The 25,864-nt window shown below is 41.2% G+C and overlaps 2 protein-coding genes across 5 annotated transcripts in view; both read left to right on the top strand.

Moving 5' to 3' along the window:
• nav1b (neuron navigator 1b) overlaps positions 1-14,938 on the top strand; it is a 98,813-nt gene extending 83,875 nt beyond the window's left edge. The window contains exons 16-33 of the mRNA XM_085777039.1: positions 462-539; positions 1,255-1,263; positions 2,378-2,461; positions 2,866-2,977; positions 3,107-3,228; positions 4,286-4,458; positions 4,689-4,854; positions 6,104-6,302; positions 6,516-6,613; positions 7,259-7,354; positions 7,764-7,932; positions 9,173-9,408; positions 9,514-9,668; positions 9,795-9,866; positions 10,593-10,789; positions 10,936-11,054; positions 11,190-11,387; positions 11,514-14,938. Coding sequence (XP_085633165.1) covers positions 462-539; positions 1,255-1,263; positions 2,378-2,461; positions 2,866-2,977; positions 3,107-3,228; positions 4,286-4,458; positions 4,689-4,854; positions 6,104-6,302; positions 6,516-6,613; positions 7,259-7,354; positions 7,764-7,932; positions 9,173-9,408; positions 9,514-9,668; positions 9,795-9,866; positions 10,593-10,789; positions 10,936-11,054; positions 11,190-11,387; positions 11,514-11,597 — 2,367 coding nt within the window. The 3' untranslated portion in view covers positions 11,598-14,938. The remainder of the gene's footprint in view (positions 1-461; positions 540-1,254; positions 1,264-2,377; positions 2,462-2,865; positions 2,978-3,106; positions 3,229-4,285; positions 4,459-4,688; positions 4,855-6,103; positions 6,303-6,515; positions 6,614-7,258; positions 7,355-7,763; positions 7,933-9,172; positions 9,409-9,513; positions 9,669-9,794; positions 9,867-10,592; positions 10,790-10,935; positions 11,055-11,189; positions 11,388-11,513) is intronic.
• A 505-nt stretch (positions 14,939-15,443) lies between these two features.
• On the top strand, positions 15,444-25,334 carry mybphb (myosin binding protein Hb). 4 transcript variants are annotated; one of them, XR_015035856.1, is made up of 13 exons: positions 15,444-15,790; positions 16,911-16,979; positions 17,185-17,319; positions 17,953-18,120; positions 21,163-21,251; positions 21,344-21,539; positions 21,625-21,764; positions 21,869-22,028; positions 22,476-22,612; positions 23,701-23,887; positions 24,027-24,080; positions 24,846-24,878; positions 24,967-25,334. XR_015035856.1 is itself a non-coding variant. In XM_085777040.1 (12 exons), exons 1-11 carry the CDS (start codon positions 15,502-15,504, stop codon positions 24,056-24,058), a joined length of 1,602 nt encoding a protein of 533 aa, XP_085633166.1. In that variant the 5' UTR covers positions 15,444-15,501; the 3' UTR covers positions 24,059-24,080; positions 24,967-25,334. The 4 variants fall into 4 exon arrangements, 2 of the variants coding, with proteins under 2 accessions (XP_085633166.1, XP_085633167.1); XR_015035857.1 differs by lacking the exon at positions 16,911-16,979; XM_085777040.1 differs by lacking the exon at positions 24,846-24,878.
• The last annotated feature ends 530 nt before the right edge of the window (positions 25,335-25,864 follow it).

The following is a 25,864-nucleotide window of genomic DNA, read 5'->3' on the forward strand; positions in this document are numbered from 1 at the left end:
TTGAAACAGGTCCATCCATCAGATGTTCTTATCAGTGTTTCATAAGTCTGTGATCTCAGAAGCTCATAACTCAGTTCATTCTGTTTTATCTCTGGTATTCTTTTTTCTTTGAGCACCACCTGCTAACATTAATGAAAACCTTTTTAGATCTCATAAAATGCTCAGTGCATGAGAAGAATGGTGAAAATCCACTGTCATCCCACTGCTATAACATCTCTTATTGGTTTGCTATGTATTTGAACTTGTTTGTGAATAATAATGTGTTCTGTTGAGCAGCAATGCCTTTAATATTTTGTTTGCACATTTGTTTTTGTGTTTTTTTCATCCGTGAAACACAAAACACACCCAACTGTTGCAATATTATTACCAAAACCAGTATTAAAAGCACCGCCTTTCTGTCTGTGCTGCTGTTTATTACGATGTCCCACGATGCTCAGACTTCCTTTGCAATTTGTTCACAGCAAATCCGCAAGTTGAGGCGTGAGCTGGAATCCTCCCAGGAGAAGGTTGCCAACTTGACCATGCAGCTTTCTGCTAATGTATGTATATCTTTTCTTCTGGTTACATAAACTAATTTCTTAACGACTTGGATGCGCGACAGATCTTTTGTCACAGTGCTATTGATCAAAAATGTAAATAAAATCCTTTCAAGTGGGCATTTAAGTGCCTCTGGTGTCTACCACCCTGCATTTTTATGAGGGTGAGATGTTGGGGAAATGGTGTAAAACCTTGTTCACCCACCAAAATGAAGATCACATGAGTTGATTTTAGATACTGCTTGTACTTGCTATTGATAAAGCTTGTTTTGCCCATTATACAGAGAGTAAGGTGCAACCCATCACACAATATTATAATATTATTAACCATACCCAGCATTTACAACAAACATGCCATGCTTCCAGTTCTTGTTCTTTTGTAAATCCTTCCAGCCGTGTTATCTTGGTGGACCCCCAATTAACCTTTAACCTTCAGCACTCATATCTTTTCCTAGCAAATTTCCCACCCCTGCCTTTTCCAACTTTCCCCACTGTGCCTCACATTTTTACTCACTGGCTTTGCTAAACTATCAACTAACCTGAATGTTTTTGAACATGAAGTGACTGTTTGACTGTGTGTCTTTATGAGAAGTTTTTATCACGCCCCTAACACTCCTGTCCCTCTCTCTTACACTGGTGGATGTGTTGACTGCTGGACTCGCTGCTGCCCCCTGCTTGCCTCCCGCTGACCCGCACCTCTGGATGCTGGGTGTAGCAGCTAGGCCAGGTTTGTTGGACTGTTGCTACCAGAGCGCTCTCTGTCGCTTCCTCATGATTCTGAGTGGAACGTCAAGCTGGCAACTTGCTGTCACACATCTCTGTTGGGCTCAGGGTGTGGCAGAGTCAACCCTCACTGCCTACACTGAAGCATGTTGACTAGAGTTCACTTAATCCACTCACCAGGTCTTACATACATTTGTTGTGTATCTTTTACAAATCAACTAATTGTTTCAGTCTAACAATGGGTATTCCTGTTTGTTTTAATTCAAATTCAATTCAATTTTATTTGGGTGGGACAGTGCAAGTTCATGAACAAGACATACAGAATTGTAAATGAGCCAGAATTTCCATCTGTTGTCCCATTTACAGATGTTCCCTGTTTTAGATATATAGTAACTTTTAGGATTTGAGTGTATGAGAGAAATGCAATCATAATACAAACAAACTCTAAGATAAGGACTAACTGGTGATGTAACACACTTTAAATTAGTAAAAAAAAAAGCTGTTTTGGCTATTCAGCAACACCATGCACAGAGAATCAGAGTGGTGATTAGCAATTTCTATTCTATATTTAAATAAACATGATTTTTAAGAAAGCTAATTCAACATAAAGGAATGAAGAAAAATTAATTAAGAGGGGAGAAAACTCAATCACACAATGGACTGTAAGACACAAGTCATTTTCCTGAATTATCGACCCAAAAGAAAACTGCAAATAAAGCCTCATAAAGACGGCTCAAAATAATTTCTTGACTAAATCCATGTGCTAGTGTCAGCCAGCACGCCGTCACCAGCAGGAACAGTGTAAGACTAAAGGTCAAACATGCTACAGTACAAGAGGTTGAGGAGGTTTGTGGGCCAGTGCCACACCGCTGCTCCTTCACCACCATTACCCTAACGTCCTCTTTCATCTCTGACATCATCCACAGCTGTCCACCACCCCATCCCCTCCCTCTTTTCCCAGCAGACGGAGAAAGCCATTTGCTTGATGTGCTGTGAGCGTGTGAGACTGCAGACCGATTTGATTCAGCTGGTGACTCATACCTGTATGCTGTCCCCCCCCCCACTGTCTCTGTCTTTCTCTCTCTGCCTCCTTCTACCACCACGTCTTTTTCTTAAAGGCAAATCTGGTAGCAGCGTTTGAGCAGAGCCTGGCGCTGATGACGGCCCGCCTGCAGACCCTGTCTGTCTCCTCGGAGCAAAAGGTATCATGGTGATATACGACGCTAATGAATGATATACCACCTGTGACAGTTTCCTTTTACATATGAGGGAAAACCTAAAGAAAAAGGTTGTAACACTTGAAGACATATTCACAAAATACATGATGACAATTCACTGTTAGACTGATAATTATTCAACAGCTTTAGTATCTATTAGATCTTGTGAGTGAAAGGCAAGTTACCAGGTGACATTGCTGCTCTGGTAATGAGATGTGTGTCAGAGGTCTGCATGATGGGATTCCTATGTTGTCATCAGCCACTCAACGCAACCTGTCATCCTCGTTGAAAGCAGATAGACATTCCACAAACCTCGAATCTGAAGAATCTTGGTTCAGTTACCAGCCCGAGAGCTAACATGAATACATGTTTATGTTTCACCTCTTCAGGACTCCGAGCTCACTGAGCTGAAGGACACCATCGAGATTCTGCAGGCCAAAAATACAGAGGCCCAGGAAATCATTCAGGGGGCTCTCAGCAATCCAGACATCACACCTAAAGGTACTTGGAGCCCGAGGGAATACGAGTACGGAGGGGATTGTTGAACAAAGCAAACATATGCAGTGACTAAAGGCAGGAATTTAAAAAACTTCCCCCTCCTGATCCGTTCTTTCCTCTCCTGGCTGTCAGAGCTGCTGATCAACCGGCAGAACTCCTCAGAAAGCATCTCCAGCCTCACCAGCACCACAAGCCACTCAAGTATGGGCAGTCTTAAAGAGCAGGAGGCCAAGAAGAAGAAGAAGAAGAGCTGGGTGAGGACTCACAGGCAGAAGCAGACTGACTACTGTTTCTCTGTATCAGAGAGCTGATAAAGGACTTTTTTGTGCAGTGGTTTGTGAATCAGATTTCTTTGCTCAGATCATTAGAAAAAATTACAGATGAATGATACATTCTGCTCATTAGATTTGATATTGTTAAATGTTTCATAACACCAAATAATCAGACAAATTACACACCAGACATTCAGTAAGTATGAGACATTGAAACATGAATTGATAAGTAAAGAAATGTAAAATAATACATGAATAAAAGGATATATGTTTGTATTGGCTTAGCATGTAGGTGTGCTGTGAGCTACTGTAATATCACTTTTTGTTATGTTAAAAAGTCGACTGCTGTCCCAGTTTGTGCTCCTGCATGTGTACATGCATGATTCTCTCTTCTAATCTTGTTCCACATCTGTTGTTAAGTATGACTCTGGTCTCTCCCTCATGCTGCCCTGCTTTTTATTTTAGGTCTTTGAGGTGAGTGACGTTGCTACAGTAAATAAACCCCCTCCCCTTTCTCCAGCCTGCATGCACTTTATGAGTCATACTTGTGAAACGTTTGGAAACTATCTGTCATCCGTGTCTTTTTTAACTTGATCCACCAAATTGGTTCATACCATGCTCTGCTCATATTAAAATGCAAAATTGAATTATGGAATCATGGTTTTATGTATTGATATAATCTGCAAGCCATTTCACTGCAGACATCAAATAGTTCAATGAAATGGCTCTAAACTGAGACACTTTTTACAGACTGTATTTGGTAGCTGTTGTCATCTGATTCACACACCTCATGTACTGTTTGTATGCACTCTGTGAACATTGTTGACTGACACTGACATGAGTAGTTAGGGCTGCACATTCACTTCTACTGCTCGTCCCAAAAAAGACTTTGTGGCGACATGAATGAAGAATATAGAGAAGACAAGAGAGAGTTTGTTTCAGAAAGTTAATGGGAAAAAAATGTTGATGAAAACTTATGTTGTAGATTAAGTTTACAAATATGTCCCTCGTGTCTGTGTTTCATTTCTTCCCTGAACAGTTACGCAGTTCCTTCAACAAGGCTTTCAGTAAGAAGGGCAAGTCAGGACCATATGCTGACATCGAGGAGATTTCCACCCCAGAATCCTCTGCACCTTCATCCCCCAAGGTCCGCCATGACGGTGACAATCCTTCATCGACGATGAAATCCTCCACATCTGCATCATCATCCGGGTAAACCTCTGTCTGCCTACATTGATCTTTTGAACTGACACGATAGTGAATTCCCACAGGAAGTATTTGAAATTTCACTGGATTCTAAACTTTCTGTAAACGTTGTTGCTGCTTCTTTGTTAAGTTTGTGGACCGACATCAAGGAAGAAAAGACTTTTTGGTGGTCAGTCTGCTGAGTGTTGCTGCTTTCAGTTCTCACATGTAGTCTTATGTGATCTGAATGTCTCCAGACTGTGTGAAGGAGGTGAAGCAGGTGACGGGGGGGAGGAGAAGGTTGTGACGGAGCTGCGCTCAGAGTTGTGGGAGAAGGAGCGGAAGCTGACGGACATCCGCCTGGAAGCTCTGAGCTCCGCCCATCAGCTGGAGCAGCTGCAGGAGGCCATGAACAACATGCAGGTAGGGGAGAGTTGGGTAAGATGAGCCACTTTGTTGCTAACTAATATATCTGCATATACTGTATGTCATTATGTTGTGCATGCCTACAAACAAACAGAGTGTAAACATAACTGTTTTGACAATATAGCATGTTCATATGGGGTAAACTGAGCATAGGAGCAGGGTAAGTTGAGCCACCCCCCTCCTTCCCTTCCATCCATCTCCCACCTCCCCCTTTACTCCATATTCCACCTGTCCAGGTTGCAGGTCAACACAAACTGCTGGGACCTCATCGCTGAGCCGCCAACTCAGTGTGGTTTGGGGAGTTTTGTGATTACTTGGCATCTTGGGAATAATCCCTCATCTTTCTCTTTGAAAGGTCTCATTAAGTGTATTGGGCAGGTGGCTCTTACCCCAGAGCTACGATATTGACTCTAGTAGTCCCCACAGCTAAAATGGTGCACTTCCATGCTAGGTTTACTACCTCATGTTGTAGCTCATACAGTAGATACTACAACTCATGTATAAAACAAATTTATAATGATCTCTTTTGGTGTAAACACAATTACCATGAAACTTATAACTGACTAAATTCACTTTTAAGAGTGAAAAATGTTTTTTTTTGGACATAAATGTTTAACTACTTCACTCATGGGGTTCTTACTTTCACAGATTCCATGAAATGAGTCCTTCCTCCTAAATATTTTGTCACATTCTCAATTTTTCTTATGATTTCCTAACAACAAGGGGTGGCTCAACTTTACTTTACTTTATTTGTTTATTTGGGTGGGGCAGTGCACATCAATGAACATATAAAAACATGTAAATGTGCCGGATTATAGCAGCAATGCTAATTTACATCCGGATTTGCCCCTATGCTCAACCCACCCCACTCTCCCCTACATGTGATATCTTGCTTTTCATTTAAGTTTACAAATTTTCTCGTGCTGGTGATAAAGATGCCAAAATTTGATTCATGTTTTTGTTTAGTTTTTTCCTTTTTCCTAAAAATGCAACTTTAAATTCATATTTTCTGACTTTGATGTATGAGCAGCCGTTGTTCTTATAACGTTACACGCCAAGGTTCATCTAGTAATTTATGAGTAGCATAAAAGTTAGTTACGTGGTCTGTCATTTTTATGATAGTTTGAGTGTGAAACTCAAATATTACCTTCAGTGCTATAATTTCATTCAGTTGACAGAACACTATTACTACTCCTACACTGTGATTTACGAACAGTGCGGTAACTCTCTGCGATGTTGTGTGTAGAGGACAGTGGAGAACCTGAAGGCTGAGAACGACCAGCTGAAGACAGGCGGTCTGTCCCCATGTCCATCTCCTGGACCCTCAAGCTCTGTCTCACAGTCCTCAGGTCTCACGGCGCTGGGAAGCTCATCACCTCGACAGTCGGTGGCAATGCCAATGCCCAAAAGCTACAGCAGGGGGATGAGCGAGGGGAGCAGCTCAGGTACAGTTCCCTGAAAATACACAGATGCAATGTTTTCTTTTCTCTTGTTTTTTTTTACCAATGTCATAAACATGATGACACAGCACTTAAAATACAGGACAAGTTGTTGTTGTTGTTGTTGCTCACTTCCTCGCCCTTTGTCACACATGCTATAGGGATTCTATCTTCCTTTCTTATTTCTTAAATGCTCTCTGTTTTTTTTTTTTTACATAGATGTCCACTCTGCAGATTCTCTAAGTCTTTCCTCTCAGAGGGACGATCACCGTGTCAGGGTGGTGATTTGTGTCGCAGACTTACGCGTCTTCAAAGAGGTGAGTGTGTTGTCTTCAGAATAGTTACTTTAGATTATTGCAGACTAGGGATGTCACGATTACAAATTTTCTTGCTACGATTATTGTCAGAGAAATAATCACTGTACTACGATTATCACAATTATTATGCATTAATTAATTTCACAACACTATGAATGTGTAAAATCAAATATAGTCAAAATATAATTACATTACTCATTGTTTACACAAAATCTTTCAAGTATCTATTAATATATGACCAATTATTAATCTCCCAGGGGAAGTGTGAAATATTCAGGTCATAAATTGTCATCTATACCAAATGCTTACATTTATTTTCATCGTTTTTTGTTTTTTTTGTTTGTGTTTTTTAAATACAAATGACACGCTAGCATTTAAATTCCTACCAATTCAATGTTACATTAGTTAAGTGGACCAGTATCTGTGCATTCACCTTTATTTTGGTGCACATCATCTGCCAATATCGTTCTGACATAATCTTTTTTGGGAAGTGACGGTATTTAGAAATCTTTACAATTAATTAATTGTGGTGTTTAATACCGCAATTAATTGTGAAAACAAGTAATCGTGACATCCCTATTGCAGACCAATTACTAATATCATTATAAATCTCTACCACCCTTTTGTTGCTGTGTGTATCAACAGGAGGTGAAACAGCAGGATTTTTTTGTGGGCACTGTGAGGGTGAATGGCCGGATGGACTGGACTATGCTGGACTCAGCAGTCAGCCAGGCTTTCAAGGTGAGATGCCTTCGTCTGACAGCTCGCTTCAATGCGGCCTGTCCAAGAACTGAATGTACAGTTGGTATCAAGCATGTTGACGTTTTGTGATTCAGCTGTCACATTAAATTTAGCGCATTGTTAACTTCTGAGGGTCTGGACTACTGCACAGTGGGGAGAGGTGAGATACAAGAATAATGGACAGTTTTATTACAATAGACAAATGCAGTAAAATAAACGTTTAAAAATACAGAAACTGTTTTATTTAACAAGGCTGCTCAGGTCTTTCTATAGAGGAATCACTGGTTGATTCATAGTGTTATCACACCAAATAAAAACACCGCTGAGATGTAACATCTATTTGTGTCATTAGTGCGTAAGCATTCATTCTTGTAAATTATCCCTGTCCTCAATCACAATTTCCTTCCAGGTGTACATAGCCAAAGTGGATCCCACCTCCAGTCTGGGTTTGTCTGCAGACTCCATTTACAGTTACAGTATGGGCCACATAAAGAGAGTGCTGGGGGGGGAGGCTCCTGAGAGCCAGCCCTCTCGCTGCATGTCCCGAGGCCCCAGCAGCATCACTGTGTCTCTGAAAGGTTGGTGAAGCTCTACTTCAAGAGAAAATCCATTTTATGAGCTTGTTGTATTGAACCTAATGTGATTATATTGGCTACTTTTGATACTCAGTAAGAATCTGAGAAAACCTATTTAGGCAAGTACTCAAATGTTTGTTGATAGTCTGCAACAGAGCTGGGTGAAGTCAGTTCAATTTACATTTTCGGTATCGGCTCTTTAATTATCAAGTCACAAATCCTCTGATAAAAAGCTTCATCATCATTGTGGTTCAGTCAGAACGTTTGCATCAGTGGTGTTGTGCAGTGCTTATTTTGAAGATCCGAGTGTTGACTGAGTGCAAATCCTCATGTCTGTCTGCTTATCAGGTCCTTGGTCCTTGTCCGTCCATATGCCAGACATACAGAGAGACGTTTTCCCCCTTTATAACTCTTCTTCACGTCCAGTGTGTGTTCAGTTACACTGAGCTGTGAGCTGTCCTCAAATGACCCTGAGGCAGCTGATGAACTCATTAATTCAAGAGTATTAATTGTGCTATAGAAATAGATTTCTCTTAACTACTTTAGATAGGTTAATTTGGTTGTATTATGCATTCATTCTTAACATTGTCACTGTACGTCTGAGGTATATATAAATGTTTGTTTAATGTACAATATTTGTTAAACAGCTGTGTTTTGGTTTATAAGAAGCACATATGTTGAGCCGATCAATGGCGATCAAACAGATCTGCGATCAGTGAGGAGAGTTGAGATTCAGGTTTGGTTGTCGACCCCGCTGCGTCTTTGCATGCAGGAATGTACGGAGCGGCGTGCTAGGGGAGCTGGGAAAGCAGCGGCAGCCCAGACACAGCTCTAGGTAACCTGATCTCAGAGCAGCCAGGCCCAGCTGGTCGTCCAGCCTCAGACACATGGGCCCCATAGATGTTAAGGCGGAACATAACACTTCTGCAAGCTAGCGCACAGACTGGCTACACTTGAAGCAAAGTTATTTTCAGACCAAAATGCTTGGGCTCCATGTTGCTAATGAAGGACATGGGATTCACTTCCCATAAATCCATTCTCACAACATCTTTGTGTCCCGGATCGTCCTGTTTGTAATTTATATTCTTCCTGGTGTAGATATTAACATAATTCTTAATAAGCACTTGCATATCAAGTTATCAATTCGCACTTCATCGCCAATTCAAATATGTCCTGGGTAATTTGCAGCTAATCATCAACTTAACTGTTTATTGATTCTCACTTTTCCCCTCACTATGTCTAGGTTTGAAGGAGAAATGTGTGGACAGCCTGGTATTTGAAACCCTCATTCCCAAACCCATGATGCAACACTACATCAGTCTGCTCCTCAAACACCGCCGCCTCATCCTGTCCGGACCAAGCGGGACGGGGAAGAGCTACCTCGCTTCCCGGCTGGCTGAGTACCTGGTGGACCGCAGCGCCCGCGAGGTCACTGACGGCATCGTGGTCACTTTCAACATGCACCGCCAGTCCTGCAAGGTGACAGAAACTGACGGGTTTGAACGATAGTGGTGTATTTGGTTCATGTTGTCAGTTCTCCTTTCGTCATCCTCTCCCCCCCTCTCTCTCTCTCTCTCTGCTCAGGACCTGCAGCTTTATCTTTCCAACCTGGCCAATCAGATCGATCGAGAAACCAGCACATCAGAAATACCGCTGGTGGTCATTCTGGATGATGTTCATGAACCTGGTTCCATTAGTGAACTTGTCAATGGTGCTCTCACATGCAAATATCACAAATGGTAATCTTCACATATGGAACAAAGTTTATATAAATACTGATGTTTTATTACATGTATTTGATTGTTTATAAAATATCAATATCAGTGTTTAATGTATATTTTGTGTGTCACATCCCTTCTGTTTAGCCCTTACATTATTGGAACAAGCAATCAGCCCATGAAGATGATTGCAAACAACGGCCTGCATCTTAGCTTCAGGTTTGTTGAAGAAACTTGGAGTATTTTCTTCTATCTTATATTTTCTTTAACTTGATGTGGTCTTTGGATCACTTCTTCCCCGTTACATTGACATTAGATTTGAGGCTCAGGGTAGAATAAACCAGTCAATACAATATGTGTGTGTGTGTGTGTGTAAACAGATCAACGATAAAGTGGAAGCTAATGTGATAGTGCCTGATTCAATAAACTTTGATTTTGATCAGTGCTGTGAGAACCAGTAATGACTTTACTTCATTATGTCTATGAATCAGCTAACAATAATATTCATGATGTAACTATATAAAAACCTGATTTTCTGAGACTGAACTTTTATCTGTAAACTTAAGAGAAAAGAGAGGTCTTCTTTCATGTCATGCTACAAAAGGATTTTATTTGAAATTATTAAAGTAATGATTTGTTTAATTATACAGAATATGACTTGCATTTTGCAATATTTGGATGGATAATACTGTCACATGAATGAGGGAAGAGGACATAGCTATTTGAATTACAACATGATTTAAATCTTATTGTAAACATATTTGAATAAATGTTTCTGAATTGATCATATGAGAGGTACCAGTTATAGATTTTAATCCAGCTGCCAACCAGTCCCCCCTTACAGCAATAACTAAGATTTAAAAAAAAAAAAAAGTTGTAGGTATCATGGAGTCCACTTCTCTGTGTTGTAATCTGACTATTTGTATGTACCTGTGGTTGCTTTAGGATGGTGACCTTCTCCAACAACGTGGAACCAGCCAATGGCTTCCTAGTACGATATTTGCACAGGAAGCTGATGGAGTCCGAGGACGAGAAAAACCTGACAAATGAAGACCTGATCAAGGTGTTAGACTGGGTGCCCAAACTCTGGTATCACCTCCACACCTTCCTGGAAAAGCACAGCACATCAGACTTCCTCATTGGTATGAAACATTCAGGACAGGACAAGACTTAGGGCTGAAGAAAGCTTGTTTGTCTTGTTGGGAGCATTGACGGCTTCATTTGTTTGAACGGTGTTTTTCTCTGTGTGCCCTCATGGTACTTTTGTGCTCCTCCCTTGTCTTCTTAGGCCCATGCTTCTTCCTGTCATGTCCAGTCACAGTGGATGAGTTTCGATCATGGTTTATTGATCTTTGGAACCACTCCATCATTCCATACCTGCAAGAGGGCGCCAAGGATGGCATCAAGGTGAGAAATTACAGAAAATCTGCAAAACCATCTCCACCTCGCAGTAGATTCCTCCTCTGGAGGTTCTGCTGGTTTCCCTTTCACAGGAGATGATACGCTCTAATTTTACTGTGGTGGTATGTTGTGACACTTAAGGTTCACGGCCAGAAGGCGGTATGGGAGGACCCAGTAGAGTGGGTGAGGGGCACTCTGCCTTGGCCGTCTGCCCAGCAGGACCAGGCAAAGCTGTTCCACCTTCCACCCCCCAGCATCAGCTCCAGCAGCCCTGGTCAGCCCTGTGAGGAGAGGCCTCACAAGGAGACTCCACCCAGCTCCATGGAATCTGACCCACTGGTAAACATTGTATACATTTCATCATTACTCTTGTGAGTGTTGTCAGAAATATAAGCTTTGTTATTTACTTCAAACTGGCTCCTTCAAGAGTGCTAAATTTCTCAATTCTTCTCTTCTTTGTTGTAGATGGCAATGCTTTTGAAACTTCAAGAGGCTGCCAATTACATTGAATCCCCAGACAAAGAAGACCCTAGCCTGCCTAAACTATGAACACACAACTTACACTTAAACACTTCACACTTCAGTGTTTATGTTTTGTCCAGTGCACTGAGACAGTGCACATTCAGGAACACATGAACCCTTAGAAAAGGTTGTAGAGTGATTCCCACCGTAGGTTAAAAGTGTAACTGGGTCATTACAGATCATTCGAATATACACAGTATTTTCAAAAACTGTTCACAAGTATTGGATGCTGAGCTACTCTCTGTTACTTTGCTATACATTTGACTGGATGACATTCATTTGAGTTCAGATCCTTTTACCCAACCCCCCGTCAGCCCTCAGTGCTCTTAGGTCGGTGCTAATAGATCTATGGAGCTCATCCTCTCAACACTTAGACTTCAGGTGATTCCTGCAACAGCACATGCAGTATGTACATCCTGTATTGTGCTGAAGTGCTTCATGGAATATGAGTACTTGTCAGCAGGAGCTATTCTCATTTACCAGTGACTCATTTTGGAAAAGAGTATGACAGCATGATAGTTGTTACTGTTTATTGCAAAGTTCTGGTACATATCGACTGTATAAGTCTTCAAAGGCCAAATCTTATACATATGCAATCCTGAACTTTACAACCACGATAAGGTGCAACAGAGGAAATGCCTTAAGAACAAAGACGTCAAAGTCACCTCAACTTCAGTGGAGAATACTGGTGCTTTCATCGACAGCCAGAAATCAGCCATTTCTTCAGTTTTATAAACCATTTAGTTAAAAAAAAATCATCTTCATTTCCCAGAACAGTGATCAAACAAATACTGTATTTTATTTTACTGTTATGGTTTATCATTTAGAAAATTAAACTTGCTGTCATACTCTTTTTGCATACAACAAAACTTATTTATTACGGATGTGAGGTCATCCATCTGAGGTACCATTTATTTCCAAGCCTTTAATTTAGTTTAACTGCTTAATGAAAAAGAAGCGGTGTCACCAATGTTGCTATATAAATATATTCATATATATCAGGTATTAGATACTGAATACACAGGGATAATATAACAAAACAAACACCCTCTGACAGACAGATTGAGATGATGCTATTTGAATCCAATTCAGATCTTCTTTGTCTATACAGTTTATCTAGAGTTTGTTTCAAATCTTTCCCCATATGTTAGAGTAGTCACTGTATATATTATGTACATAGAATCAGGCTACATCACAGTTATTTTATCTACATTAGTTGGTGCAAATATCTAATATACTGAACCAAATACTATACTTTAATCATGCATATTGACTGTCAAGTTAAAGGGTTTAAGTTTTTAACGATGAACATAGAAAACACTTATAGAACAACCATGTAACAGTATCAGTCATCTAGTAGGTGCTTTTAAAGGAAGCCTTATCACAAAGCTCCACCGCAAAACACTTTTAACAATGGCTGAGCAGAGTGACTGTGAAGCTACCTATGCCCATTTCATTTGCAACAGTTCATGCACTTCACAAGCTGAATTAAAAATCAGTTGACATCATCATTTAGGCGCATATAGTACTTTTTGGCAACTGTTGTAGTGTTGAATAAAGACTATGTAGAAGTTCGGGGTAGGTTAGCAAAGATGTACGTGTCATAGATCAGTCGGACGCTAAAGAAATGTGAAACTGATGTGGCGGTTGATTTCTGGAATTTTTTTTAACGACGTGTTGTTGACCAAGTGTTGAAGACATTACGTAGTACGAGGCAGTGGAGTCCTGTGAGACATTGTGTGGTGTATACGCCCATGTTGATGTCGTACCGTATTCATATTCGAGAACATTTCGGGTACACTACAAAGAAACCAAATTATGAAAAGTGGGAGATTGGAAGACAGTGTAAGGTACTTTGTGTAGATTTTTAGTAAAGAAGCCCTAATGGAGCACAAGACGGATAAAGCCTATGGTTGTGCAAGTGGTGTCAAAATACTTCATCTGTTCATCCCACACTGTGTCATTTTTTAGGTGCTCAGACTAAACAGTCCATGTACGTAAACCCTGTAAATGAATGTCAGACCACTTCTATGACAGCTTAAAGCGAAAGTTAAACATTTTGAATGGTGTCTGAGCTGCTCATTGCTTCATTATTGCACTGTTTGCATAAGGCTGATAACTAAACAAAAAGCTAATCCGCAGCTGTGATTGGCCGCCTGCAAACTAAAAAAAAAAAGAAAAAAGAATGAATTAAATACATAACAGAGGAAAAAAATAACAAATGGCTGGTGAGTCTCACCCTGGCTATATGCTGTTTGTGAATTGTTTCCGTTATTGTAAATATTTTAGGTATGAATCAGTATTACAGACCCCACCCTGATCTGTTTCTGCAGGTTAACTAAAAGCCATCAGCTCGAGCTTCTCATCTCATTCACTGGTTGTTGTGCCTGTTGCTCTGTAGTACTGTAGCTGTGATTTGTGTTTGCTTACTAGTGTATCAGGACTATGCAGCAACTTCTACTGGTGTTGGCGATCAGCGAATGTCTGAACTTCACAAGCAAACGCAGTGTGTTTTCATCTGGTCTGTCTTTGAGTTCTTAATTCGGACCCAACTGCACCACAGGATTAAAAGTGGAAGCTTACCTGAGCAGGTGATACTGAGCCTTAAAGAGAGGAGGATCTGGTTGGCGTTGCATTGGAGACAGGGTTCATAGATGTAGTTCATGAAATTCAGCTGTTTGGAAACTGTTGCATGTGTTTTGTCCTTATGAATGGCAAGAAAAGCGATTTGTAAATGGTCAAATGACGATAAACAAATAAATAATTCTGAATCAAATTATGAATTATGAAATAGTTGGAAAGATTCAAGCTCTTCACTGTTTGCATAGTTGATTTTAGGTAGAATGAAACCAGATAAATTGGGATATCTTAGGCCAATACAGGTTGCTGAATAGTCATATTTTTGCAAAGCTTGTTGTGGACTAAACTAAGATTTAAAAAAATAAAAAATAAAAATGTTATGCGATATCTAATGTCACTGATGTGCAAATGTTAAGGGTTTCTAAGTGTTGTAAATGCATGTAAACTTGCTGTGTGATGAGGAAAAAATGTTAACATTGACGTATTGTTTAGGAAAATCATTCTAGATGATGTTTTCCTTTTTAATACTCAGATATTTGATATTTCTTTTTTTTCTAAAGAATCCTTTGTAAAACTTAATTTCTCTATTTTGTACAGGACATCATTGTAAAGATTGTAAATAAGGTCAGCATTCTGGATGCGGCAACAATCATTGAAGAGGGGAAAAAATGATTGAGGGAAAGGTATATTTCAACAGGGCTGGGTCCAGTACATGGATAAGGCATGCTTCTGAAAGCTTTCATCCACCTATCACTGTTTGTTGGAATCAATAAAATACATGTTATATTTATTCTACTGCTTCTTGTGTGTCAATTTGACAGTGCCCACACTATTAATAGGAACTGCAATACTCTTCTAGTAGTGCATATGCTTTAAATAATTATGAGTCACATCAATTTTGTATTGGTTTTCCTAAACTAATAGCACTCAAACACCTCAATGAAAATAAAATAATCATTGTATTAGCCCAAGGTAATGTTTTAACTATAAAATGACCATTAAATGTGTTTGTTTGAGTATCATCAACATGAATTAAAGCCTGATTAAAAACACAGCCATTAATTTACTACTGCATCATATTTATATTTTCATTCTAGTATATTTCTATTTGATTAGACCACTCTTAATGCAAGAAAAGAGGTAATGATGTACAATGCGTGTTTATGAGAGAGACACATGGATATGGTGCTCTGCGTCATACATGGTGCCCAGTATCTGTTACATGTAATTTACTGGGGGCGGTGCTCGAACCTGTCCTGCTCTATAAAAGCCTTCCTCCCCCGCAGGAATGATGGCATTGGATACAGTGTTAAGGACTTAACCACGTTGGGAATTAGCTGCAACCTCCAACATGCCGTCCAAGCCTGCCCCAATCAAGAAGGCGGCTGGCAAAGAACCAGCCAAGAAGGAGGAGAAGAAGGCTCCGGAGCCCGCTCCCGAACCGGTCCCAGAGCCGGCTCCTGCTGAGGCCGCCCCAGCTGAGGCTGCCCCCGCAGAGGCCGCCCCCGCAGAGGGAGCTCCGGCCGAGGGTGCCGAGGGTGCCCCAGCCCCCGCTGAGGGCGAAGCTGCACCTGCCGAGGATGCCGCTGCTGCCCCGCCAGCTGAGGAGCCCAAAGCCCCCACCCCTCCACCTCCAGATGGTAGGCGCAGCGGCCCGTCAGCCTTCACTTGCCATCGGTCATAACATGCGCACACTCCGCCTTCTATTTCCTCCTTGGATACGTTGTTCAAGCTTTCCCCAGAACCCAGAGTAGACCTAGGTGGTTCAGGTCGTGGTAAGGACGCGGGAACTGTTACCTGCGTGCGTTATTGTGAAGGTTGTGTGGGTAAGAAAAGGTACAAGTCCAGGAGAGTTGCAGCTGCAGCTTTACCCGCTGCTCACTGCCTGCGCCCGGACTCTTCTTCATCTGTTCATCACCACATTTCTAAAAAAGAAAAAGAAAAGTCCCTGAGACAGTGACGCGCTTTACAGACGCTCTGGCTTGATGTTAACTGCTGATAATACTAATATCCTTACACCTTGTAGTGAAAGCTCCATGCTAAACATTAATAACCCCACTTATAGAGAAAACTTAATTGGTTACACACTGATGTCCTGTGTCTGATCTGTTCCATCACAGACAGTTTGATATTTAACAACATACAGCCATCTTTCTATCTAACTTACAACATCTGCATCAGCTGCTGTTGTTTTTTCCACCTCATTCACTTATTTCTGCTCCTTTTAATGTTTTTAATTCTGATAGATTAACACTGATAGAAATCCACCAGGGCTCCTGCTGATGGTAAAAAGGACCTGTGGGATCTTATAGTAAAGTCTTATTAAAAATTTAACCCTGAAACTCTTAAAAAACACTAACTGCCTCCTTTGAACGCCATCTGCAGTCACAACACGCACATTATTATCTGTTAGGACACGTCTCATCTGCTTAATGCACTAAATATTAATGCTCAATATGTAGTAATAGCTGCAGCTACAGAGGAAGCCGCTGCTGCTGCTGCCGCCGCTGCTGCCTGCAGAAACAGAACGAGTTCCTGTTCTCTTCCCTCTCTTTCATAACTGTGAAGCCTTTTGTTCTGTCATTGGAAACAAATTGAATAAAAAGCCTCTTTGTGATCATTGTAAATGATCTGACCTCCCAGTCAGGGATACAGAGAGCTGTGAATTGCACATTTAGATGATATTCAATGCTGCTGCATCGCTCTGCTCATTACCTGCTGCCAATAACCATACAAATGCTTATTTAACATCAGCTGAAGCTGAAGCTGCAGAGGCACCTGAGCCAGAAGAGCCTAAAGCACCCACACCTCCACCACCTCCACCCAAAGGTAACCTTTTATTCCCCTCCACTCATCATCTCGGTGTGATGTGGTCATCGTTTCATCATTTCACCTCTGTTTTTTACAGCGTTAAGGTTAAAGAGCTGCACACAATGCCAACTTTTTTTTTTAACTGTCTTCTGATGATTTTGGTGCATTTGTACCACCTGCACAATGTCATCTGAGTAATTTCATGTTGTCACGCCATCTGCAGAGCCCACCAGTGCTCCTGTAGAGCTGTTCGTGGAAGACAAGAATGACACTTCAGTTACCATCATCTGGAGCCAGCCAGAGACCATTGGACATTCCGGTCTGGATGGATACACCATTGAAGTGTGCAAGGATGGAAGTAAGTCCTGCTCTGCCCCGGACCAGGTGCACCACATGCTGGCTGCGTGGATGGGGTCAGATTATTAATACACTCAATGCCAGCTGACCTTTGGAATTCCTTTTCAAGCTTTTATTTGAAAAGCCTATTTTAGGTGTTTTTAATTAAGTCTCATCAAACAAAATGACAGGTTGCTGCAGGTTGAATTTTAAATATACTCATATAACATGTTAAATTGATGTTTTAATGTGGGTCAGCCATATCAGTTGCAGCTGTCCCTGAAGTGTCACTGGCAGAGTTATATCATGAGCTACCTAACTTCTCCCTACAAGGAAAGAGGCATTTCAGGAGCTGCTGTGGTTTCACTGTGGAGGTCCTGCTTTTAGACCCACAGCCCCAGGGCTAATATCAGCTGCAGTTCAATGCTGGCTTGATTTAGCAGCCAGGGCACGCTGTTTACACACTGAACAGAAATTTATACCAATTACGTACTCACTAAAAAGCTGCAAAGCAAGCTCCTACAAATCACACTCCTCTCTGCAGTTTGCACATCCTGCACAATTAAATACGTTATTTATCCTCTAACAAAGCGACAAACGACATTGTGATGAATTCTAACAGCCTGTCTTCATTGTGTCTCATTCTCCCATTCAGCTGATGACTGGAAAGCGGTCAATGAGGATCTGCAGAAGTCCTGCCGCTACGTCATCAAGAACCAGACCACAGGCGACCGTCTGAAGATCCGTGTGGTGGCCGTGAACGCCGGTGGCCGCAGCCCCCCCATCGCCCTCCCCGAGGCCGTTCTGGTGAAGGAGGTTGCAGGTAAGCCTGTATACATACAGTATTACTTCACAACAGAACAGTGTGCACAGATGGGAACCATTTACTCTGCTAATTTACCACTTAATCACAATAAAACAGCAGCCAAATGACGGACAAGAGCTGATGCATCATGTAGATGTGTGACGTGTACATACGTGCATGAGTCAGTGATTTGAAAAAGAAGAAGAGCCATCGAATGCAGAAAATGCAATATAAGCACAAATACAGAACTCCCTGACTTGACATGTACAGAAAACACCTTTATACCAAAGCCTTTTTTCTATATGAGGCACTAAAATACAAAGTTTAAAGCCACTAATACTGCACAGAAATGTTCACTAAAACATAATAAGGGACACGTGAGGTTGTAAAGTGAATTTGACCATTGTATTTGTTAATTGTTTGAAATTTAGCAACTAAAATGTGGGCATCATGTACAATACGGGTCTGTCCACAACTCTCACATGACCAAAGTTAAAATCAAATCCAAACAGGACAAATTGCTGCATTATAATGTAAAAATAGGTTGCTATAGTTCAAGCAGGGAAAAAAAAATCTCTCATGATTAATCCATTCTGCAAAATATGCTAAAACAAATATGAGACACACCATTTGACACAGGTCTGGCTTAAGCTTTACACAGCCATTTAATAAGAGAAGGGGGGGTTGTAAAGTGCTGGAGTCAAAGGGAAACAGCTCAGCAATGTTTTCTTCTCAGCTGTCCATGTCCTGTTGGCACATACCTGCAGTGTTAATGGTATAAAACTACACTCTTCTCACTTGTTTCCACTTTGAGACGAAACACCGATGCACCGGAGCAGAGTGCGATAATTACACACTTGTTAAGTAGATGGTTTTACTGATGCCGTGCAGATTACAGCGTTAATCACACACATTATATCTGGAGCGATTTGTGGTAAAATAACGATCGGACCCTGAGGACTTTAAAAGGAGGAGCCGTGTTACTTTGGCTCACTCACAAATCATCGTTATGCGTAATGGAGAGTCGGACAGGGAACTTGATCCCTGCTGGACTGGACTAGCAATATTTCAATAATCATTTCATGTTCCAGCTCCTGTGTTCTGTTCACCATAGCTGGCAGTCCATATATAGAAGGAGGTTGTGAAATGTTTCCGACACAAAATGACCACAAAGCTTTGGAAAAATAGCTGGGATGTCCCCCGCTATTAACACGGGATTTTTCAGTGGAGGCTTTGGCATTGCATTGTGATCCCTGCCAGGATTCATGCTAGGCGGGGTGGAGGGGGGTTGGGTGTCGGGGTCCTTTGCGCAAGATCGATGGTGACAAGCAGGTGGGGGCCGTGGGGAGTGGAGGGGGGTGGAGGGCAAATTCCAAGCGCAACCAGTCTGGGAGTAGAGAGGGGCGGGTGCAGGGTGTTGGGGTGCTGGGGATGGATCCAGCGTCTCAGGTGACGCCTAAATCTCATGACACTTCCAGAGATTCACTGTTTATTTTGAAACATGCCACAGACTTTACAGGTACAACATTCACTCAGCCTAATCCTGCCCGCATGAAGTGATAAGACACTCAACCTGCATTGTGTTTATTCCAATATTTAGACGCACTTTTAATTCATCACATTTACTTTGCCTTAATTTATGTCCCGGTTTTTGTTTACAGATCCCTGCTGTTAAATAGCAGGGAAGTCATGTCCGTCTTTCCGATCGTGTCCATGATTTTAATGCATTCTGATGTGCCTGGGAGTAACTGAAACTGCCACCCGTGCGTCACGAGGAGAGCCGATATACTACAGGATGTGTGCTTTATTTAGAGACCTGACAAATGTTGCTGTGCTGGGCTCAGCAGGTGGTGCTTCTCACCAAATCACTTTTACAAATGAGCCTGGGTGAGATACTCATCAGGCTTAAATGTCATTTCAAACGTCTCGGTGGCTAAATGTCCCTATGATTTAGTTTTTATGATATACAGAGCTATTTTTAGCCTCTTACAAGCTAATAGAAGGTCTGTGATATGATTTAAGATAGAAAGTACATAAAAATATACAGTTGCTGACTGAGCCACCAAGACCTTGTGAGCTTTTCATATTCTAATACTGTAATATCCATGATAATAACATACAGTATTTGCAAGCTTTTAACTCACAAATTAAAGTAAATACATTATGAATTTTCATAATTATTAGATTATCACAGGTTATGGCCAGTCTTGGTGTTATTCAGAGAGAAACAAAAAGTAAAATCGCATATTAAACACAATTAAAATTTGTGTGACAGGTTTTCATGAATAAAAAAAACTACTTAAATGTTAAAATAGCAGTTATGAAGGCATTGAATATATATAGACAGCTGTTTACTATCCAGTCTAGAAGAAATGTTGTTAGTTCAGCATCAAATTTCAATTTCAGTCTTCAGCAGCTGTCTACAGTGTTAGAAAGCAACTATTTTCTTCCACTGAAGTTAGCATGCTAGCCCGCTAGCCCTGGGCCTGTCACTTCCAAATAGTAACACACAGTACCCTCCAATCTACCCGGAGGAATTTGTGTTACACAGCCAATGTAGTACAGTATACCGTCTTGTAAATTCAACAATGGCTGAAGTTCTCAGCATATATTGCCTTCATATACTGTTCATAGGCTATGTTTGTATATATTTATCCTGATTTCCATAGATTCCTGTCTTCCAGTATTTCATATATTTCTCTTCTTTCTTTTTTTAATTTTATTTTTTATCTTGATTATAATCTATAGAAAGACCTATTGTTGCAATGGAGATGTAGAAGATGGTAGACAGTGGTACTTCAATGTTTTGATGGTTAACCTGTTAAAGCACCAGTGAAGTGACCTAGACTGGCTTAAATCAGCCTGGCATGCTCATTAATTTGTATCAAGATTTGTTGGTCACCAAAGGTTACTTTAGTTTCTTCCCAAAGCTCTTTGAACAGATCTCAAAAATCCTGTTTAGGCAACCCTGTTGGTCACTGGCAAACTGTGGAAGCAGCAGATAAAATGCTGGTTAGTATAACTATCACTGATTCATTCAGTCTGTGACTTTCTCTCCAGACCGTCCCAAGGTCCGCCTGCCTCGTATTCTCAAGCAGAGATACGTCGCTTACGTTGGAGATAAGATCAACCTGACCATCCCCTTCACAGTAAGCTGAACACGACTGCAACTCCCCATGTGTGAATGGTGAATACATCTACACAAAGCAGTCTGACAAATCCTCCACCCTCTTCTCTCAAGGGTAAACCCAAACCTGTGGTCACATGGACAAAGAACGGAGAGCCCCTGGACAAAAAGAGGGTGAACATCCGCAGCACTGACAGGGACAGCATCCTGTTCATCCGTACCTCTGAGAGAGATGACTCTGGAGTGTATGAGATGTGTGTGAAAGTGGAGGACTTCGAGGACAAGGCTCCGATCACCCTTCAGATTGTCGGTGAGCAAACTATTTATGTTGTGCATGAGATGACTGGAAAAACCTGGAGCGTGTGATGCCATCCTCTGTGACTGTTGGTTTACAGAGCTGCCAGGACCTCCTGCCAGTGTGAAGATCGTCGACACCTGGGGCTTCAATGTTGCTCTGGAGTGGACCGCACCCAAGGACAACGGAAACACAGAAATCACAGGTTACACAGTGCAGAAGGCCGACAAAAAGACTGGAGTGAGTCAAACTGGGGTGTATTGGACTGTACGACAAATACAAATCCTCAGGACTTTCTTGACGTATTTGTCATATCTTTGCTGTGTGTGTGTGTGTATTTGCAGGACTGGTTCACTGTGGTGGAGCATTACCATAGACTGAATGCCACCATCTCTGACCTTATCATGGGCAACACCTACAAGTTCAGAGTGTTTTCTGAGAACAAGTGTGGAATTAGCGAGAGCGCCGCTGTTTCCAAGGAGGAGGCCAAGATCCTGAAGACAGGTAAACTCATTCATGAAAATCCCATTATAGGACTCTGCACTGTCCCATCTGTCCTTCTTTTACTTCTACTTCCTTTTCCCTAAAATCTACAGATTGAAATCGGAGCATGGGGAGTCTAAGTCTTGAGCTTTAGGAACAGTCAGTTTTACTAAATGATATAAAGTAGAATCTATCTGAGGACCATGAGATATGGTTGAAGCTGTTAAGGCTTGTAAGTGGACCTTTGAGCTTTGCTGACTTTGTCAGTGTGTTTTTATGACCACCCATATACAGTAGGTCTATCAAAGAAGATGCAACCTTCAATACAACAAAACAACTGACCTTAAGATTGATCGTTAACGTTTTCAGAACATCCCTCATGCATTTGGTTGTAACCTATTGATTTACAAATATATCAGTTAGACTGTGTAGTAGCAATTGTGTAGTTAATTCTCCTCCATTGTGCAGGTATTGAGTACAAGCCTCTTGAGTACAAAGAGCACGACTTCACCGAGGCTCCTAAGTTCACCACCTCCCTGACTGACAGGTCCACCACTGTTGGATACAGCACCAAGCTGCTCTGCTCCGTCAGGGGATTCCCCAAGGTACGCTAACTACATTTACCTGCTACTGTCATACACTACCTGTCCAGTGGATGATCATGCCATTTTTGTGTTTTGTATCCAACAGTTCCAGCAAAATGTTAACTTCTTCTGCTGCTGTTGACATGTTGTTTTAACCCAGTAACCACTAACTCTGCCACCTCAGATTGTTCTAACTTTCTGAAAACCTTGTGTACTAGCTCAGGTAAACTTCATTTGCTACTCATAGGATGTCGCTGGCTGTCCCCTCCAACGCACCACCAAGGCTGAGAAAACAAAATTTGCTGATAAAACAAAAATATCACCTTTAAATTGTAAATATTTGAGTCTTATATTCTACATGCTGATTTTAAGGCATATCTGCCCAAATGTATGTCCCTGCATTTTGTGAAATGAATGGAAACCAACATCTGGTAGAGGTGCAGATTTGAGAAATGATTGTTACGGATGAAGTTTATTAGGCTGCTGACCTTTGACATGTTGGAACATTTACCAAAGTTTAATTAAAACTTGTGAGCACTTGGTGTTTGCTTGATTAACACCAGTGTAACACCAGTGGTGCCAACAGGCCAAACCTTTGCCTTGACCACTTGTCAGCAGGTTAGTTGTCATCATAAGGTGGTGAGAAGTTGTATTAAGAGTTTTTAACATACATTTAGTGGTGTTTTGGCTCTGAGCTGACAATGCTGAGGATCTTCACCTGCCCCTGTAAGGCTGCTGTCTGAGCCTCCCACCTCCTCTGTGAGATCATAATCCCGCCTGTTAGCCACCAGATCAGTAGTGAAAATGGTCTTGATGAGAAGAAGTGGAGGAGGAGGGGGAGGAGGGTTACAGGTCAACGGGGAAGCAGGGTCAAATATGTAACATTCTGCTGTGGGGCCCCTGAAGGTCCTCACCATGTCAGCACCATTAAAACTCCCAAAACGGGTGCATGGTGTGTGTCCACTTCAATCAGCAGAGCTTTTCTTGTCAAGTAGCACAAACATAAATAGAAACACTTGCGCTTGCTTGTTTATGTGACGTTTTAATGTACCTACTGTTCTCTTAATTATAATGTAATGTAATGTAAAAAAAATTTTTTTGTTCTACAGCCAAAGGTTATTTGGATGAAGAACCAGATGATTATTGGAGACGACCCCAAGTTCAGGCAGATCTGCGTCCAGGGTATTTGCTCTCTGGAGATCCGTAAGCCGGGTAACTTTGACGGAGGTGTGTACTCCTGCAGAGCCAAGAACGATCACGGAGAAGTAACCGTCAGCTGCAAACTGGAGGTCAAACGTAAGTCAAGATCTTGAATCTATATCAAGATCTTTTTGTCTATTTATAGGTGTAAACATTGTGTTAGAGTTGTGGCATTTGCTCCACCAATAATTGTGTGTTCACCCTCTGACAATAACAACCTCTCTCTGATAAACAGAGCCAGCAGTTGCAGATGCAGAGAAGAAATAGGTCAACATTCTCACAACTACAGGTCAGTAACAATGAGGATCATATTTGAATATTGCCCATGTCACTACACTCTCTCAATACTTGATTTTTATACACACGGTGAAAGTCTAAAACCAATAAAAATCTAATTTGTTAACCTCAGTCAAACCTCATGAAACATAGTCGAGTAGCATTCTAGTCGTCTTCTTATATGTTAACTGTCAGTGTACTTTGCCATCACAAATATTTGTGAAATGAATTTCAGAAAAGTTGAACAATTAAACATGATGTGCTGGATAGTTAGGTCTATATGAGTCCTGAGGTGACATCTGGCTCCTCCCTGGCTTACTTTCCATACATGGAGGGCACTAAACTTGGAAAAGGTGGCCTCTGCCACTGAAAGAGTCCAAGAGGTAGCACCCATAAATTAAATCTGTTATGGCCCCTCATGTACTTGGTTGGGAGACTTAATCACATTTCCATGACTCAGCAGAGCAATAGCAGCAGCAGCAGCAGCAGCAGCCACTGCCTCCTTTAGCCTGCTGAGATACAGCATTTTGTTTCCAAAATGGTTCAACAACAGTTTTAATCCATGTAATGTTGCAGTTTTGTATTAAATTAAGTAAATACAATTCATTTTGAAACACAGAAATAATAATTACTTGCTTGTTTTTTTATTTATTTTGTTTTAACTGTTTTTGTTCTCTCATGTGATTTTGAATTTCTGTCATTTCTGCAACTTCACCTCTGACTCTTTCTCTCAACACCTGTCGTTGTTATTTCTTCATCTGTCGCAATCCCAAATTAGGAGCAGAGGGAATGAGGCCTTTTGCTGCGAAAGGTGCGTGACATTTTTAGCCAATCTAAAACAGTCCTCTGCAATGATAATTAAAGAGTTAAAAGTTTAAAGTATTTTCTTGTCTCAACAGGAAGGTGCTCGATTCCTGGAAGAACATGTACAGTATATATGGCTGGTGACCACACTACACAAGTTGCCTGTGACCTCTTGCCTAGTGTAACGCTATAATGAACATTTGTTGCTTTATGCCTTTTCACTACATTACATAACATTAAGTCCATATCCATGTCCACAATCAGCTTTTTCCCAACGATACGGTTTACGGAAACTAAATTATCTCACATAAACACACAAACACTATACCTCCCTAGTTTATAATCTTGTCAGTTGAACTAGGTGTATGCCAAGAACATCACTGGATCAATGAATTTACTGTTCCTCATAGGAGATCTACATGTAACATCAACCTGTTTATACCAATAAATAATTTAATTTCTGGTTTTGTTTTTTTCAATACAGTGTCTTCTGTAGATTTAAATCTTCAGCATAGCAATACTTTTGTACAGCAGTCTTCAACACAGCCATGTGAAACAAACAGGTCAAAGTAAGATTTAAATTAACATCACATATACAAATGAATTAAGAAATGGAATTAAATCAGGAGCTGACTCCGCAAGTCTGATCTCCTCTGTCTGGTTGTTCCATAGTGCAAGAATTGTTTTTCACTGTGGAAACTTGGAACAGCCAGCAGCTCACCAGACTGGATCCTGGCTCATTGGGGGGGAAGCTCAGAAATACAGGGAGGGGCAAGCACAAGCCTGGGTTTATAAGTTATTCAATGAAATTTAAAATGTTTCCTAGTAAAGTAAATTTAATGGGCAAGCAGTGCAGGAAAGCTAAAGCAGAGGTGATGAGAGAAGATTTCAATGGACTGTGTTAGAAGCCGAGATGCAGCAGTTTGAAGTAACTTTAGGTGGTGTGTTGATTTCTGACTGAGACAGGTACATAGGGAGTTGCAGTAGATGAGA

This window comes from Trachurus japonicus, chromosome 5 (genome assembly GCF_045865225.1).
Source record: "Trachurus japonicus isolate A0001 chromosome 5, Traja_1.0".
NCBI classification, from domain to species: domain Eukaryota; kingdom Metazoa; phylum Chordata; class Actinopteri; order Carangiformes; family Carangidae; genus Trachurus; species Trachurus japonicus.

What these genes read in the sequence shown, in the direction of transcription:
- mybphb (XM_085777040.1), top strand. Translation starts at nt 15,502, where the DNA reads ATGCCGTCCAAGCCTGCCCCAATCAAGAAGGCGGCTGGCAAAGAACCA. An exon ending in TGAAGTGTGCAAGGATGGAA is followed by an intron (nt 17,320 to 17,952) that starts GTAAGTCCTGCT and finishes TCTCCCATTCAG; the next exon opens with CTGATGACTGGAAAGCGGTC. An exon ending in GATCACCCTTCAGATTGTCG is followed by an intron (nt 21,540 to 21,624) that starts GTGAGCAAACTA and finishes GTTGGTTTACAG; the next exon opens with AGCTGCCAGGACCTCCTGCC.